The sequence below is a fragment of the Xenopus laevis genome, chromosome 5S, assembly GCF_017654675.1.
Source record: "Xenopus laevis strain J_2021 chromosome 5S, Xenopus_laevis_v10.1, whole genome shotgun sequence".
In the NCBI taxonomy this organism is placed as follows: domain Eukaryota; kingdom Metazoa; phylum Chordata; class Amphibia; order Anura; family Pipidae; genus Xenopus; species Xenopus laevis.
The window spans coordinates 108,733,476-108,751,516 of NC_054380.1; the positions used below are offsets into that span (position 1 = coordinate 108,733,476).

Consider the following 18,041-nt stretch of genomic DNA (forward strand, 5'->3'; position numbering starts at 1 on the left):
GCAACCAAAAAACCAATGATGGGGTTTCGCAGAGGCAAATCCCTCAAAGATTTACTAGTGCGCACTGATTTCAAAGGCGTTAAGACTACGGAAACGGATTGGCTGTCACAAAAGAAAAAACTGGGGTGTTACAAATGTCCAAATTGCGTGACATGCAGTAGTTTACTGACAGGCCCGGACTTCCCTCATCCACACACTGGCAAGAGAATCAAGATAAGAGAGAGACTAAGTTGCACCTCCACATACATCGTCTACATCATTTCCTGCCCATGTGGCAAATATTATGTTGGGAAAACATGTACCACTCTCCGTGAGAGAATTAGCAACCACCGATCTGCCATCAGCAAAGCGTGGAAGGAAGGAAAAGCCATGCAACCTGTGGCAAAACACTTCTTAGCGGAAGGCCATACCCTCCCGACATTCAGGTGTATGGCTATAGACTACCAACCTCCTTTGGAAAGAGGGGGCGACCGGGAACAAGCCCTGTTGAGAAGAGAATCCAGGTGGATTCATATATTGGACACCGTATCCCCCCGTGGTCTGGGATGTTTCTTATGAACCTACCTACTAATAACCACGTTTGATTATTCTATGGACTTTGTAACATTGCTTCATTGATATATTAATCGTTTTTTCCACACTATATCCCACTGTCTCTAGATATTGTACCAGTATCCTCTATTGTCAAAATTTCTTTTGTTCACAGTTCTTTGCCGTTAGTTTTACCTTGCCACCCTACCCATGATTTAGCCTGGCATTATGATCCCACGGGCAGTACCCCCGACACACTGCAACATCCTTTGGTCGTGCTATGGAGCATTTGGCTGACTCTGGCTCCCTATACTGTCCTGCTGTGTGTGAGAGGGGCAAGTAGGGGCAAACATTGGCCAACGAATTTCCAGCAAGACTAAATGCAGCTGGATGTATTGATAAGCGTTAACTCGCAAATCACACACCCTAATGCTGCAGTGTCTGTGCTTTGGGAAAACAGCAGGGGAGCGCCACCGTTGCTACAATGTAGCAATGTTGGTTACAGCTCCCTGCTGTCAATCGGAACTGAATGGCCTCCAATGTGTAAGTACGTGCAAGTATGCGCATGACGTATTTAGCTCCGCCCCCTCCGTGCCTGCAGCCGCGAGACACACACAGCCTACAGGACCCTGGACGAGGACCGAGTCCTGCCACATCCACACGCTGGGAACACGATCAGTGCAGTACAGAGGCTCCTGGCCATGGCTAATGAGGTAGGAACTGGTAAAGAAATGTCATGCGGTTTTGCTTTTATTCTGCTCACTTCACTACCAGGTGCCACAGTAATGGGGTTTGTTTACACATACACATGGGTTGCTTAAAGGGTAAGGCATTTTTCAGTAGCAGTATGCACAAAATGTCGCTGTCTTAAATATATTGATAATGGGTTGAGTGCAGAGGAATCTTGTATTTGTCTATATATATATATATATATATATATATATATATATATATACATATACATATACATATACATACACACACATATACACACACACACATATATACATACATATATACACATACACACATATATATATAAATAAAAGTAACATTTATCACTTAATACAAAATCCAATACCAAGCGTGTAAATGTTGAACATGGATAATTCAGCCTTTAAATAGATCTGTAGAAATGTCAAATCAACTGGACTTGCTGTGTTTTTTCTTGAAGATGTTTCATCAGTCATCCAACTGGCTCTCAATTCAGAATTCTGAATTGAGAAAGCCAGTTGGATGACTGGTGAAACATCTTGAAGAAAAAAAAAAAAGAAAGAAAGAAAAAAAAAAAACACAGCGGGGGTCATTTATCAACACTGGGCAAATTTGCCCATGGGCAGTAACTCATGGCAACCAATCAGATTGCTGCATTCATTGTTCTACTTGCAGCTCGTTTCAAAAAGCTAATTACTGATTGGTTGCTATAGGTAACTGCCCATGGGCAAATTTGCCAAGTGTTGATAAATGAGCCCCAGCAAGTCCAGTTGATTTGACATATTTCTACTATGGATGCAACAAATCCATGATTTGGGATTCGGCCAGGATTCAGCCTTTTTAAGCAGGATTTGGCAAATTAGGATTCGGTTCGGTATTCGGCCGAATCTTTCACAAAGGATTCGGGAGGATTCGGTGCATCCCTAACTTCTACAGATATACCATGACCTGGATGAATGAGAATCTTCACATATTTCAACCCTTAGTTGTTTGCAATAGGACATTGCCTCAAAGGCATCATAGAAACCCTCTTGTAAGGTCATAATACCATACTAAAAGAGAGGATTACGAATAAAGGCAAGTGACCAAAAGCAGTCCACCAGGTCAGGTGTAAAATCAGCCCAGTAAGTAGTAGTCATTTTCCTAACTGCACCATGGAAGCAAGTGGTTGGGAAACAGATTAGCGAGTAAGAAGTGAATAACTCAACATTTTGCTCACTTTAGCATTTAAGGATATCATTTATTGTATTTCTGGTATTTTAAAAAAAAAAAAAAAAAAAAAAAAAGCATATAGTAAATAGTACATCTACAGTAAGAATCTAGGAGAAAAACAGTTCTCACTGTACAAACGTGTTCTCAAACAGGCACTTAAGAGTACATATGAAGATTCTGTATGTACATGATGCCGTCTCAGCTGGTCAGGAATGCTGGCATGAAACAGAAATGACAGTGTATGGATTCCAGTAATGGGACAATCCTTAATCATGGCCTAATACAAGATGTTAATCTTTTACAACAGCAACCTACTAGTAATTTGGTTGACTTTCTACTGTTGGTTGAAAAGACATTTCCTGAGAGGAGAGTCCAGCAGGTACTGCTCGTATATAGAAATTTAAAAAATATATATTTTCTGTTGGCAGTGGAACTTGTAGGTAGATAGTCAACAAAATGTTTCCGTAACCAACATCAAGCCATTGGAACAGCACAATATTTAGTGCCATGCTCAATTGAGGGCCCTAAACACATAAAAATGCTGACAAAAAAAAAAAATCACAGTATTACTTCCAGAGGTAGTCACAGAAACGTGCACAAGGCTGTTCACCGTTCAAATACTTTTCAGTTCATTTGTTTTCAGACAGTACACCAGATAGAGACTTTTAAAATTGGTTTCCATTTTTGACAAATTTCTTTTTTCACCTTATCATCTCTCCCTGGTGAAACTGTGGAATGGGGGGGGGGGGATGTGTAACCAACTCTTATTGAATACAATTGGGGATACATTTACTATGGTTGGCCCTGCTGTGCAGAATCCTTGTATTTCATAAAAGGAATATAAAATATAAAGAAACCAACTACAAAAGTCTTATTCCCGGTGTATCATCTGAACTCAACATAACTCAAAAACTTTGGAAAGTGGACAACCCCTTTAAGCAGAGCTTAGAGCCAATTCATATAATATTGAACACAGACAATTTTACAATTCTTGTGGTCGTATACGGGCAGATAAAATCTGCCGATTCGGTCCTTCCTAAACCAATGCCCAACATTCCCATTACAGTGATCCGAAAACTGGATTAGCCAGATATTGCTCACCTCAGGGTGCGCATATCGGGGGGAAAATATCGGCTTGTAAGAGGATCTTCAACTGTATGGCCAGCTTTAGTAGGTGAAGCATCCGAAGAAGGCATTACAGTGTGAGGCTACTTTCAGTACTTAAAGGATAAGTAAACCTTTAAAAGTAAATGTAAAATTGATGAGATTGCTACTCTAAGCACTTTTGCAATTTACATAACTTATTTTTTGAATTCCAAGATGTTAAGGGATACACGTAATGTTAATATGAACGCATTTTGTTAAAAACGTTGGTTTTTAAAATATAAAAAAAAAACATTGTTAAAATCCTCATAACTTCTCACATATTTCCTAACCAGAACAGCCCTCCATTTCTTCGGACAACTTTCTTGACTACTGTAAAGTAAGAAACTAACCAGCAGGTGGTGCTGTCGTAACTAAATTCATCTACGTGTATTCCTTAATATTTTGGAATTATCCTTTAATCACTGCATTTTTTTTTTTTTACTGCCCTGAAAACATGGTGTCCAATGGTGTCCAATGGTCCCCAACAGTCTTCACTAATATAGTGGCTAGTTTACAAGCTGATTCTGCCGGACAAGCCTGGAAGCTTGTCACCATAGCGGAACGGCAGTTTCCTGAATAAAAAAATGTGGCACTAAATACCCCCATGTGCTATTACCACAATTAACATTTCAGCAAGGATGTCAAGCACCTACAACTCCGAGGTTCCTGTGATGTTTTGTGTTTGCTGGTACATGTTTAACAGAGTACGTTTCAGTATTAAAAGATACTAGTTTAACATTTTAAGTTTCTTGTCAAAAGTCAATGTTCACCCAGAAAAAAAATGTAAACTTTAAGACACATGCGGGGGAATGTATTAAAAGTCGCAAAGAGCAAAACAATTTGCACCAATAACAATAAAATCCACATCTCGCTATGTAATATTGTTCCTTAAACTGTTATTACATTGCCAATTTTAATTGCGCACTCTTAAGAAGTGCTTGAAGGTGTCAATCTTTTTGGAGCAAAAATACGCTTTATTACATTCATTGCACAGTGGCGCAAACTATAAAATTCTCAAACAGTCTTCCACTGGTCGCTAAACAGTTTTTAAATTCACGCAAAGCAAAATTTGTTCACGCAAAAGGCATGACTTTTCGTATTGCGAATAGTTTTTCCGTTACCGACTATTACATTCCCCCGAAAGTATGATCTCCATCTAAGATAACAAGAAGTCTTGAGCCCAGAAAGCACCTGTACTTCCTAAATTTGCCTATTATAAAATGTTATAACCGAGTAGAAACTTCGAACAGTAAACAAGAAATGCAATTAAAAAAATATAAAAAGGAATAGCATCTGTAACTTGTACCACAGTGCTTACAGAATAAAGCTCTAGCATATATATTACAGGTAAGCTCACTACTTCAGTGCAAGCACGTTGATGCCAGAAAACATTTATGGTAAAAAGATAGAATAAGAGAATAAGAGAATATAGGGACCATCTTGTGGAGAAACTTGGTCAAGGGTAACTTCTAATATCCTTATTTTTTAGTCGGGGGGGTCATTATTTCTTAAAATACCGGTTTCAATGGGTCATGGGACATATGTGATATCACTAAGCACAGTTTATTAGGTGAAGATCACACTAAGTTCTATACAAGGATGTATTTTACAGGATAATTATCGTTATTAAAAGCTCCCAAACACTCATATCCGGACCTATTTCAAACTAAGACAGAAAATGATATGAGGCCGTCGCTTCCTCTGCTGCTATATTTGTTCATGCGGCCAGCTCTAAGCACTTTCCTAAGTACAATCCATAGCGACACAATATAGGAATAGGTATGGGAAACTTTAACTAATATGACTTGTGATTTCATTCTATAGAAACTGCAATACAAATCATATTTAATTATACAGATATATCAATATATAGAAAGGACAATAGCACAAGGGGTGGCTTTGGTTTGCCTTTACAGTATCTTAAAAGTCTAAAAATGTAGAGAATTTACGCAGCAAAGCAGCTGGCTAAAATAATGGTCAGGCAAGTGCTAGCTAGGCATACCTTTCTGACACTAGAAAAAACACTAGTCAGGCAATACTAGGTTAGGTTACTAAAAACATGGAGGGTCAAAATAACCACAATGTCTGTGTGCCACTATGTAGATTACTAGTATCAAACTCGGGTACAGGATAAATGTTGAATGCCATTAAATGAGGACACAAACATCACACATACAGGTCTGAACCTGAATGGTACACTAAATCTATAATAAAATGTTTTGGAACATTTCGTAGTAAAATATTTTGTATGCAATTACTTCTTTGCACTCCCATCTTCCTTTTCAGTTTTTTTTCTCACTCTCTTCAAAAAACATGAAATCCTAGAAGAAAAAAAAAATAAATCAGTAGGTCCAACAGTTGATTTTTCTCCAAATGTTTCATAAAATATACGGAAATAAGTAAACCCCAATCTGGACAAAGTGTTGCCCTCTCAATGCTGTTTAACTACATTTTCCTGTATCACAAGTGGATTTTAAAGGATACGTAAACCTTTAAAATAAAGTGAATGTGAAATTGACGAGGGTGCTATTTTAAGCAATTTGTAATTTAAATTCATTAGAGGTTTAGGGAAAAAAGTAGAACCCTTTCTAAGCAGAACATCTGAGCAGTAGTATAAAAACAAAAACACAGTAGAACCCCCATTTTACGTTTTTCAGGGGACCAGAAAAAAAGTGATGTAAAATCCAGGAAAATGTCAAATCAGAGAAATGTATTATGAATAATATATAATTGGTGGGACCACAAAACAACCACGTAAAATGAGGGAAAACTTAAAATCAGGGGATGTAAAATGGGGGGGGGGGTTCTACTGTAAACAAAAACTAAATAAGTAAAAATGCGGAAATAATCCAGATCAAATACAGGTATGGGATCTATTATCCAGAAAGCTCCGAATTACGGAAAGGCCGTAAAACAACAAGGAATGCGTTGCACCATCCTACAAATTGAATAAAACTGTATTTGAACACCTATGCAACTTGTGAAACTGCAGAGATGGTATACTTATTAAAATGCCCATGCGGGTTAGTATACATTGGACAAACATCACATCCTCAAAAACATAACCAGTCGCAGCTAAAATGGCAAGTATTGGAAGTTATACTGTATGTAGACTGCAAAGAGGCAACTTGTCAAAGCTACGGTTACAAAGGGAAGCAAAATGTATTAAAAAAACTTAAACTGTTTGCATCCTGATGGTTTGAATGACTACTTTAAGTATTAGTAGCTTTTTTTTTTGTTTATTTATTTATTTTTTTGAGTATTTACCTGCATTGTTTGCCTTATACTGTGTTAACCTTCTTATTCCTTCCTCCTTAGATAAAATAATTGTATTTCTAAAGGGTAAGATAGTTCCCTCTATATCTACACTGTATCAATCTTTTATGAAGCAAATTGAGCTCTAGGCAGTGCCAGAGTTAGTGTTTTTTAATTAAGGTATTTCTTTCAGATTTGCTTGAGGATAAAGACTTTTTCTCCTTATTTACTTGGATGGATTATATGATACACTGAAAGACTTCTGTGCACATATCTGGGACTTTCTACTATAGTGGATTCAATTGTCTTTTTGTATTTACATGTGTATGGCTAGGCTGAAAAATTACCCTTGGCAGTGGCCACAACCCCTATACTCACAAATTCAGGGTAGGGTAGAGGGATTAGATTTCGGTGTGGTGTTTTCCAAGTGTTCACAGAATCAAAGAGTCATCTGCTCGAAACATGTAGTGGATCAATAAAAGCACAATTTTTGCAGCAATGTACTGCGTTTGACAAAGTTCTTATACACATTAACTGTTATGGAATGGAGGTTTCATTCGATGGAAGCGGTTGCGTTATTTATTAACACACTTTCCCAATAAATTTTGTTTGTGGGAAAAAAAAAAAAATCTTGAAAAATCTGATTGTCAAAGTTTTTTCGGATTTTTCAGCCGAAAACTCAGAATTTTGCCCGAAAACTTTGTGGTATTGCCAAAAAAGCAGCACACATCAAAAAAAATCATTGGGACTTCTCCCATTGACTTATATGCAACCTCGACAGGTCTGAGATGCCCGATTTTAAGATTCAGACTTTTCCATCCTCAGGGATAAATTTTAAAAAAAAAACAAACAGAAAAAACGAAATTTTTCTGAATTTAAGTCCAATTTTATATATAAAAAAAGTGAATTGGCAGGCTCAATGTACATTTTACCCTGTACTAGACTGTGTTACACTCAAGGAGGAAGGACTCTGCCCCAAAACTTGTTGCCTTTCCACCTTCCTTTGGAGTGTTGCCTTTACTATATAGACACAGAGGGGCAGATTTATTAAGGGTTTAAAATTTACTTAGAATTTTGAGATTTATCATACTCCGTTAAGAACTCAAATTAGACTATTCGCCACCTAAAACCTGCCGAATTACTGTATAAATCAATGGAATCAACTCCCATAAATTCGACCCTTGATAAATGTGCTTCCGAATGTGTAACGCTGGTAGTAGGTACTGTACTATTGTGTCTGGCTGTGTTAACCCACATACATACTGGGCTACATTCCAATTTGTTAAAGGAACAGTAACACCAAAAAATGAAAGTGTTTTAAAGTAATGAAATTATTATGTAATGTTGCCCTGCACTGGTAAAAAGGATCAGCTTGCTTCAGAAACACTACTATAGTTCATATAAACAAGCTGCTGTTTAGCAATGGCAGAAATTGAAAAAAGTCTTTATGGCACAGGTTAAAAAATGTATAATAGATAACACCATTATGTTCTACAGAATTTATCTGCTGTGTAACTTGAGCCTTTTCTCCTTTGAATGGCTGCCCCCATGGCTACACAACAGCTTATTTATATTAACTATAGTAGTTTCTGAAACAAACAGCAGTTTTACCACTGCATTATATTTTTATTACACTTTCATTTTTTAATGTTACTGTTCCTTTAGGAGTCTGTAATGCTTGTATGTTCCGGACAGTCATTCTTCAGCAGTTCTCATCCTGCCATCGCGGATCCTATCATTCACAGAAATGCACGAGTATCACTAAGCCAAATATGGGTATTGATGTAATATTTATATTAAAATAAATGTAACTTACAATGAGAAAACAGGCACCAAGCAGGACAGCTTTGACCTTTACATCAAGGTCCATTGGGAACTGGATTCCAAAGTTGTCAGCGTCAGTGAAAGCTTCTTTTACATAACCAGTCCACTGTTTGGTGATTCTGCCAACCACTGAGCTTTCGTCCATGGTCTTTACCTAGCAAGAAAACAAAAACACACTATTTAAATGAATTGGAAAAAAATACTGGTGCACTCAAAACAATCGTTAATGCCTAGGTGCTGGTTATAACAGAACATGTATACAGCAAAAAAAACGCACACACAGGCCTTTTCAAAGGTGCAAAATCCAAAAATGATGTTTATTCCAACGTTTCGGCTATTCACTTAAACCGTCATCCTGATGACGGCTTAAGTGAATAGCCGAAACGTTGGAATAAACATCATTTTTGGATTTTGCACCTTTGAAAAGGCCTGTGTGTGCGGTTTTTTTGATATATATATATATATATATATATATATATATCTCTCTTATCTTTGCATTCGAAAATCCTGCAAAATAAAAGAATGGCATGGAATGGTAGATGACAAAATAAAATGTACAGGTATGGGATCCGTTATCTGGAAACCCATTCTCTAGAAAGCTCCAAATTATGGAAGGCTGTCTCCCATAGACTCCATTATAATCAAATAATCCATATTTCTAAAAATGATTTCCGATTTTCTCAGATGTAATGGATCAATAAAAGCACAATTTTTGCAGCAATGTACTGCATTTGACAAAATTCTTATCCACATTTACTTTTATGGAATTGAGGTTTCATTGGATGGAAGCGGTGGAGATTGGACTAGTCATTGAATCATATTCTATATTGTTTATGGATAACAGTTCCCATACCTGTACATACCCCCCCACACAAAAAAAAAAAAAGATGGAAGTGGAAAAAGGACAAATCTACATGAACTTTTAAATGTCAACATTTTTTTTTTTTTGAATAAATTACAATTTGTTGTGGCATCCTTGCAACACGATCTTGACAAACTGGCAACCTGGGCAGCTAAGTGGCAAATGAGATTCAATGTTGATAAATGTAAAGTCATGCACCTGGGATGCAAGAATATCCAAGCCACTTATACCCTTAATGGGACTGCACTAGGCAAATCCATTATGGAAAAGGACCTTGGAGTCCTTGTAGATCAGGGATCCCCAACCTTTTGAAGCCGTGAGCAACATTCAGAAGTAAAAGGAGTTGGGGAGCAACACAAGTATGAAAAATGTTCTTGGGGTGCCAAATAAGTGCTGTGATTGGCCATTTGGTAGCCCCTATGTGGACTGTCACCCGATATTGAGTCTCTGTTTGGCAGTACACCTGGTTTTTAAACAACCAAAACTTGCCCCCAAGCCTGGAATTCAAAAATAAGCTCCTGCTTTGAGGCCACTGGGAGCAACATCCAAGGGGTTGGAGAGAAACATGTTGCTCACGAGCTACTGGTTGGGGATCACTGTTGTAGATGATAAACTTGGCTGTAGCAAGCAAAGCCAGTCAGCAGCATCAAGGGCAAATAAGGTCTTGAGCTGTATTAAAAGGGGCATAGAGTCACGGGAGGAGGGGGACATTCTTCCACTGTATAGAGCATTGGTAAGGCCCCATCTAGAATATGCCGTACAGTTTTGGTCTAACAGGACATTATTGTATTAGAGAGGGTACAGAGAAGGGCAACTAAGCGGGTAAAAGGTATGGAAAATCTTGGCTATGAGAAAAGACTGGGCAAATTCGGGATGTTCACGCTGGAAAAGAGGCGCTTAAGGAGAGATATGATAACTATGTATAAATATATAAGGGGATCATATAATAATATATCTAATGCTTTATTTACCAGTAGGTCTTTCAGCTGACACGAGGTCACCCATTCCGATTAGATGAAGAGGTTCCGCCTAAATATTCGGAAGGGGTTTTTTTTTTTACAGTGAGAGCTGTGAAGATGTGGAATTCTCTCCCTGAATCAGTAGTACAGGCTGATACATTAGATAGCTTTAAAGTGGACCTGTCACGTACACATAAAAAACTGCATAATGAAAGTCCTTTCCAAATTAAATATGGAACCCCAACAATTTTTTTCATTAAAACATCCATACCTGTTATAAAGGTGTTTAAATATCTAAACTGTCAATCAAATATTACCTGCCCCGCCTCTATGCCCGTGGCATAGAGGAGGGGCAGTCAATTACTTTCACTTTCCATTCAGCACTTCCTACATGTCACTGCTCTCCTCACATTCCCCCTTCCCTCATCAGGCTCTATAATTGTGTACGGCACTGCACATGGACATTAGGTCCCTCATTCTGGTTCATACACAAGATTTTGGGGTGATACACAATTTCCCTTAATAACCGTGTCAACAAAATGGCAGCTGCCTGCTTGCTGTGATTGTATAATTCCAAAACAGAAGGAAACAAAATTTAAATAATAAATACAGTGTAAGTAAAGTTTATTTTGCTCAACTAACATGATAGAAAAGAATTTGAAATTATTTCTTAGGGTGACAGGTCCCCTTTAAGGGGTTGGATGGCTTTTTAGCAAGTGAGGGAATACAGGTTTATGGAAGATAGCTCATAGTACAAGTTGATCCAGGGACTAGACAGATTGCCATTTTGGAGTCAGGAAAGAATTTTTCCCCCTCTGAGGCAAATTGGAGAGGCTTCAGATGTTTTTTTTTTGACTTCCTCTGGAACAACTAGCAGTTAGGCAGATTAAAAAAAAAAACGAAAAAGGTTGAACTTGATGGACGCGTGTCTTTTTTCAACCTTACTTATGTTAATATAAAATTTAATTCCTGAACCAAGAAGCATATTTATTTTTGTGTAGGCAGCTATCTCAGGTCAACTGCTTTCTGGCAGGCTGTTTCTCCTACTCAATGTAACTGTGTCGCAGTGGGACCTGGATTTTACCATTGAGTACTGTTTCAGGGAGCAGTTAACCAGATAGCAACTTCATGTGCTTTACTGTGATAACATGCACTTTATTGGTGATCAGCTCCAGGCCTCAAAATTAACATCACCCTGGCTGAATATAGGGGAGGTCAATAATTGGATCCAAATACACAATCACTTCCCTTCCCCCGCAGATAAGAAGTACATTAAGCAAGGCAATTTTCTGACATGGAGTAGCTTCTTTTTCTGTGTTTATCTCAAGTAGATGTGACCTGAAGTAAAAAGGTATGTTCAGCACAAGCCCAATTCATTGCATTGAACAAGGGGTATACTTAGGGTTGCCACCTTTTCAAAAAAATATTTACTGGCCGGTGGTGGGCGGGAACAAAAGGGGACGGCCCGTGATGCATAGGGGGCAGAGCCACGCACAAATCGTAATACCGGCCCCGGCAGGTGTTTTACCGGCTAGGTCGGTAAAATACCGGCTGGGTGGCAACCCTAGGTATACTGCCCCTTTAAAAACACTATACAACAAATATATATTCATTCTACATGTTTGGTAATGTGCTCTCCACTGTATATGCTGAACCTTATTATTACTATTAACAACCCTGGGTTCATTTATGCAACATTCCCACAATGCATGTCCTATCTACAAAAGGTGCAAATGTATTTTTCTTACCTCAAAATTAACATCGGTACAACAGCTACACGGAATGCAGGGGCCCTTGATTTTGAGGACACCTTGTTCATTCTCATCCTGAATGGTGAATTTAGGCAGACAAGGATGCCAGTTCTGTTTAACATAACCAACAACTGTCCCAGGAGGTGCCTGCACTTCAAGCTGCACAGAAAAATAAAACATTTTATTTTTTGTGCATTTAATTTTTACATTATGAGTAAAAAAAAAAAAAAAAAAAAAAAAAATCAAAGCTAAGATTTAAGGTATTCTAAAATGAAACCACAGATTATAATTTATAAACAATGAATATTTCAGTATTTGCTGGGATATTTAAAAAAAAAAAAAAATTATAGTATAGTATAAATCCATGATCTACTCAGAAGAGCAGAGACACCAAAAATCTAAGGCTGACCCCGATACTTATAAAATTACAGGTAGGTTATTCTGTTTCTGATCAAACCGACTTAAAACATTTGTTGCGTGAATGTGATTAAGCATTATACCTCTAGAATATACTAAAGCAACCATGTTTAAAGCAGAACTAACCCCCACTACCAATAGGCCACCTTAATGTGAGCATATCGGGCAGAGATCCTCTTGTTCGGCAACATTGCCAAACGATCAGGCCACCTTTAGCCATCAAGGAAGAGAATAGAAAGGGACAGACAAACACGGCTCTCAATAGCAATACATATGCAAATAAATTAAAAGATATAGAAAATGAGTAATGAATGTTTATTGCAAAGTTGCTTAGAATTAGGTTTTCTTTGATTAGGCAACTTTTTATTTTTGGTTGACTTGCCCTTTAAGGGTCAGGGTTTTTCTTTTTAAACTAATGCACATCCGGGGAGGTGGGCAATGCCAGAAATTTAGGGGGGGGGGGTAGTTCTCCTTTAAGCAAACTTATTTAAATCCTATTTCTGACTTAATAGTCAAGTTGCAGCAAGGCATTGGTTTCCCTCATTCTAATGGCAAGTAATAAGTCTATTACTATAGTTGTAATCCGAGTTCATAGAATGGGGAAAAAATATATTCAAACAATTTTTAAAGGTGTACAAAAATGATAGAAGGTGGCATATAAATTGGCAGAAACTTTTTATTGTAATACAAGGGCAGGATGATCACTACTGCAGTGACACTGGGGCCCAGAAGCTTTAGAAGGACCTGTGACCAGGAGCAATGGTTTAGAACTGGCATAGCTACATTGTGCACTGGGTCCTCATTGCTCTTGTTCCTTCCTTAAAGGGGGAACTTCGTGAAAAATTAATTTAATATAAGCTTCAAAATACTGAAATAAACTTTCTAAATACAATCAATTAAAAATTCTGTACAGTTTCTGACAATCAAGTTATTCTTCACAATCCCTCTCTCAGCATCTGTTTCTCTTCATTCGCTCTTCTTGCAGCAGTTGGGTGTCAGATAATCATTTACAGTTAGATCCAATATATCTTATAGGGGGCTCCTTTTGCCTAGAAGCTGCATTAGAGCTCACTCTATTAAAATCAACAGACATCTTGTCTCTCTACATGCAGGATTTGTGCTATAAGCTCTAATACATCTTATAGTAAACAAAGCCCCACTATAAGATATATTAAATCTAATGCAATGAATATCTGACACCCAACTGCTGCATGAAGAGAGAATGAAGAGAAACATAAGCCGAGAGAGGGGTAGTGAAAATAACTGATTATTTCAGAAATGGACATTTTAATGGATTGCATTTAGAAAGTTTTTTATTTCAGTAGCTTGTATTAAATTTTCATTGTCGCGATAATTACCCTTTAAATGTCCAAGGGGGGGAGGCGAGAGATCTGAGAATGCACTACACCAAAGAACATCACATGTTCATTAAACTATAAAGACAAAAGTATTACTTATTGTAGTCAAAAAAATCTTTCAATTATGTACTTTTTGTAGGCAACAGGGGAAACAACAAGATGAACATCTGCACGGCCTGTTTAATTTCATAATCTCCCGACCCGTGTTATCAACAATTGTCATGGTAAAGGGTCGGCCTGGCCCACAGCAGTTTCGTGTGCAGCAATCATTTTCTTCTGCAGCAAAGTAGACTCTTTGGCCCAGGCTGTTTTTAATCTCATATTTGTTGTTTGTTTCGTATCCTGTCAATGCTAGAAAGAAAACAGAAAGCAGTGAGTGACCCGCATTCACTAGCACTGACTACACAGCAAATCCTTGAATGCAACATTCTTAGCTTGACTGGCAGGGAATAGAACGGATATTGAGCCGACTTCTGTTACTTGGCTTCAAAAGGAAGAACCAGACAAAAGTTGCATTTACAAATAACTTCATAACCCCATGTGTGCATTCATCAGTTACATATCAATAGAGTAATTGTACTGAACAGGAGATACCTATTTAAAAGCTATGGCATACCGAACTGTTATAATCATTTATGTTCTGCATAACAGAACCAGGCGTTAAAGGCAAACTAAACCCTTAAAATTAATATGGCTAAAAATGCCATATTGTATATACTGAACTTATTACACCAGACTTAATTTTCAGCTTCTCAGTAGCAGCAATGACCCAGGACTTAAAACTTGTCACGGGGTGGTTTCGTCTGTAATATAAGCTGATGTTACAAGGCTGATTATTAAATTCTGAAGCTCGTTGTGCTGGTTTCTGTGCTGCCATGTAGTAATTATCTGTATTATTTACAAATCAGCCTTACGGTATATTATGAAAATTATATTCTCTGTGTACTGTATATTTTGAGTGGGCCGCTAAGCTCAGTAAGTGACAGCAGTACAGAGCATGTGCAGTGAATCGGCAGAAAAGAAGATGGGGAGCTACGGAGGCATCTTTGGAGACACAGATCTTTACTGCTAAAGGGCTGTGGTTGCCTTGGGCTGGTACAGAAGCCCAAAACATAATGTACAACATTTCTAACCGGCTTCTTTAGTTAAGCTTTAGTTCTCCTTTAAGTTGAGAAAGTTCATGTCTTAGTATGACATTTATTCTGTATACCCAAGTCATAACCACACAATCTGTAAAGTAAACTGACAAACCTTCTAGCAGCTCAACTTGTTGGTGAACCAGTATCTGGTCAATCTGTCAAGAGAGGAATCAAAAAAGGGACATCAAGTAAGAGAAATAGAATTCAACATTAGAATTACTTTTTAGCATTAGCTTGTTAGATATTTTTGCCATAATGCAGCTGCACTGCTTTTCAAAATGTTGCGTTTTATAATAATCACAGTAGGTCTTATCTTGCAGTTCATAAAAAAAAAAAAAAACCCAAAACATTAACCCATAGCAACCAGTCAGCTTTTAGCTTTGATGGGTCTGGTTTTAACTAGGAAGACAAGGTCAGAGAAATTCTAAAGGACTCATTTAAGAAAATCAATCGCAGTTGTGGCCGCAGTTGTACCAAAACCAAAATCTAAGGGTAACTGCAAAGGACAGTTTATATGAATTTCTCTATTATTCACTCTATACAATGTAAATATCCTTTTTTAATAATAGTAGAGCTGTAGGATAGGAAAACGGTAAATAATTCAGAAAGCATCCTGAAAGACTACAACAGAGGTGCAGGATCTCATACCTCTGTAGTTCCCGAGCGGATACATAGCCAACTGCCCAAAAATTCCTGAGTCTATTTATCTATTTAATTCTTCAGCTAGTTTCATTTCCTTAGATCAAGAAGAAATTTGCTTTTTCAGAATTACAGGAAACAGGTGCTCACAACACAGTTTAATCATAATAGAAATATAAAATACCTGTAATTAGAATGATGGTGGGGCAAGTCATGTATAGTTTGGCACAATATTGCTGCTTTTGAAGCATTTGCATGTGTTACACTGGCTTTACACAATGCTTACTCAACTCAAAAAACAAAACCCAAATCTCAAGCTCATAAGGTGTAATGTGGTCTAGAAATGAACCCGTAAGCATTACAGTATATGAACTGGAAAGCCTCCTAAAACCTTGTGTCTTTTATGGGATACCAGTTGTCTACATATCAAAAACAGATGCAAATGCTTTCAGAAGCATGGATAATTCCCATTTATAGTATTGCCCCAAAATTTCATGGATTATCAAAACTAGGTAGTGTGTTGCAATTTCAGGAGCACAGTTAAAATAGTCCGTTTAAGGCTAATGACAGACCAAATGCTTTGTTGTCCATGCTTAATCTCATCTTGCTATCACATACAAAGCGCTAGTGTGCTTCTGGTCCCACATCAAATCTTCTATGCAGAATAATGCTTTGCCTTTCTTTCCTCATTACGCCTTTGCCTGTTACTATTAACATTATACAAAACAGATAATGCCCACGTTTTATCTAGGGATGCACAGAATCCAGGATTCTGCCTTTTTCTGCATATGCAAATTAGGGACGGGCAATCATGCGACTTTTGGTCACAAAAAAAAAAAAAAGGATTTAAAAATGTTTTTGGTATTTAGCAGAATCTTTCACGAAGGATTCTGGGATTCGGCTGAACCCTAAGTAGTGGATGTGGTGCATCCCAAGTTTTATCTAGTGAATTGTGACTGCATACCTCCCAACATTTTGGAAATAAAGAGGGACAAAAAAGTTGGCACGAGTAGTGCGATAACATTTTTTGACCACGCCCATTTTTGTGGCCACACTCCCTAATTACCATGTTAATTTTACAAAATTTGGCAGGTTATGAAAGTTTGAACATTTGTGTTTTTTTTCCCCAGGTATTAGTTTTTCTAATGAAGGTGAATTGCCCTTTAAGCTGTGAGTAACTTTTCCCAAGGGACCAGTTATCTTATATCGTTACAATTGCTTATCTCAAAATTGTTACAAAAGTATCTTATCTGAACCTTCTGGAAGTTCTGGGCTGTCTGCCAAAATCCAAATTATGTTTGAAACTTTTGTTTCTTTTTTTGGCTGTTCAGTGCAGAGAAAAACGGGACTTTCCAGTACAAACGAGGGACTGCGGGTTGCGCTGTCAAAATAGGGACTGACCCTCTAAAAAACGGGACAGTAGGGACTGTATGAAATGCTATACTCCAGAAAACTTTTGCTCTGCTTAAGTCCAATTATAACATTTTTTACACCACTTGTTCTGGCACTTGGCATGGTTAGCCTGTTCACCAATAGAAAAAAACCCCAACAAGAACATTGATTTTAATATCTTGGATACTTTTGACAATTTATCTCTCCAGATACATTAGCCTCAATGGAACAAACCTTTTACCACTCACATTAAGAGATTATTTTTACAAGTCACTTCTTAGTGCCCTATACCTTTTCCTGAACGATCTGTTCTCCCCCATTTACACTTTCTTCTCTACCCATACAAATGTCATCTCCTGTTATATTTAGGGATGCACCGAATCCAGGATTCGGCCTTTTTAAGCAGGATTCTGCCGAATCCTTCTGCCCGGCCGAACCAAATCCTAATTTGCATATGCAAATTAGGGATGGGGAGGGAAATGTGTGACTTTTTGTCACAAAACAAGTAAAAAAGTTTTCCCCTTCCCACCCCTAATTTGCATATGCACATTAGGGTTTGGATTCTGTTCGGTATTCAGGTGAATCTTTTGTGAACTATTCAGCCGAATCCAAAATAGTGGATTCGGTGCATCCCTAGTTATATTGTTTTTCTTCTAACTACTAATTTTAGATTTATATTTCTTCATATTTCACTCTTCCCTTCACTGACATGTACTATTCACTCCCGTCTTTCCTGCTTAGAGACATGCTTAGTTAGGGCTGAGCCTGAAAGAACAAGGGAACAGTGAAGGAAAGCCAAGCACAGCGAAAATAGACATGTCAATTGTCAGTGCTGTAACACT

General features: G+C 37.8%; 1 protein-coding gene across 4 annotated transcripts in view; it reads right to left on the reverse strand.

The window, feature by feature from the left end:
* Positions 1-3,240: 3,240 nt before the first annotated feature.
* The window catches only part of plscr2.S (phospholipid scramblase 2 S homeolog), a 28,569-nt gene continuing 13,768 nt past the window's right edge, over positions 3,241-18,041 (reverse strand). For 3 of the 4 annotated variants that reach the window (XM_041564083.1, XM_041564082.1, XM_041564081.1), the window contains 5 exons: positions 15,281-15,323; positions 14,160-14,380; positions 12,252-12,413; positions 8,675-8,836; positions 3,241-5,924 (listed from right to left, as the gene is read on the reverse strand). In XM_041564083.1, coding sequence (XP_041420017.1) covers positions 5,886-5,924; positions 8,675-8,836; positions 12,252-12,413; positions 14,160-14,380; positions 15,281-15,323 — 627 coding nt within the window. In that variant the 3' untranslated portion in view covers positions 3,241-5,885. 4 annotated transcript variants of the gene reach the window in all.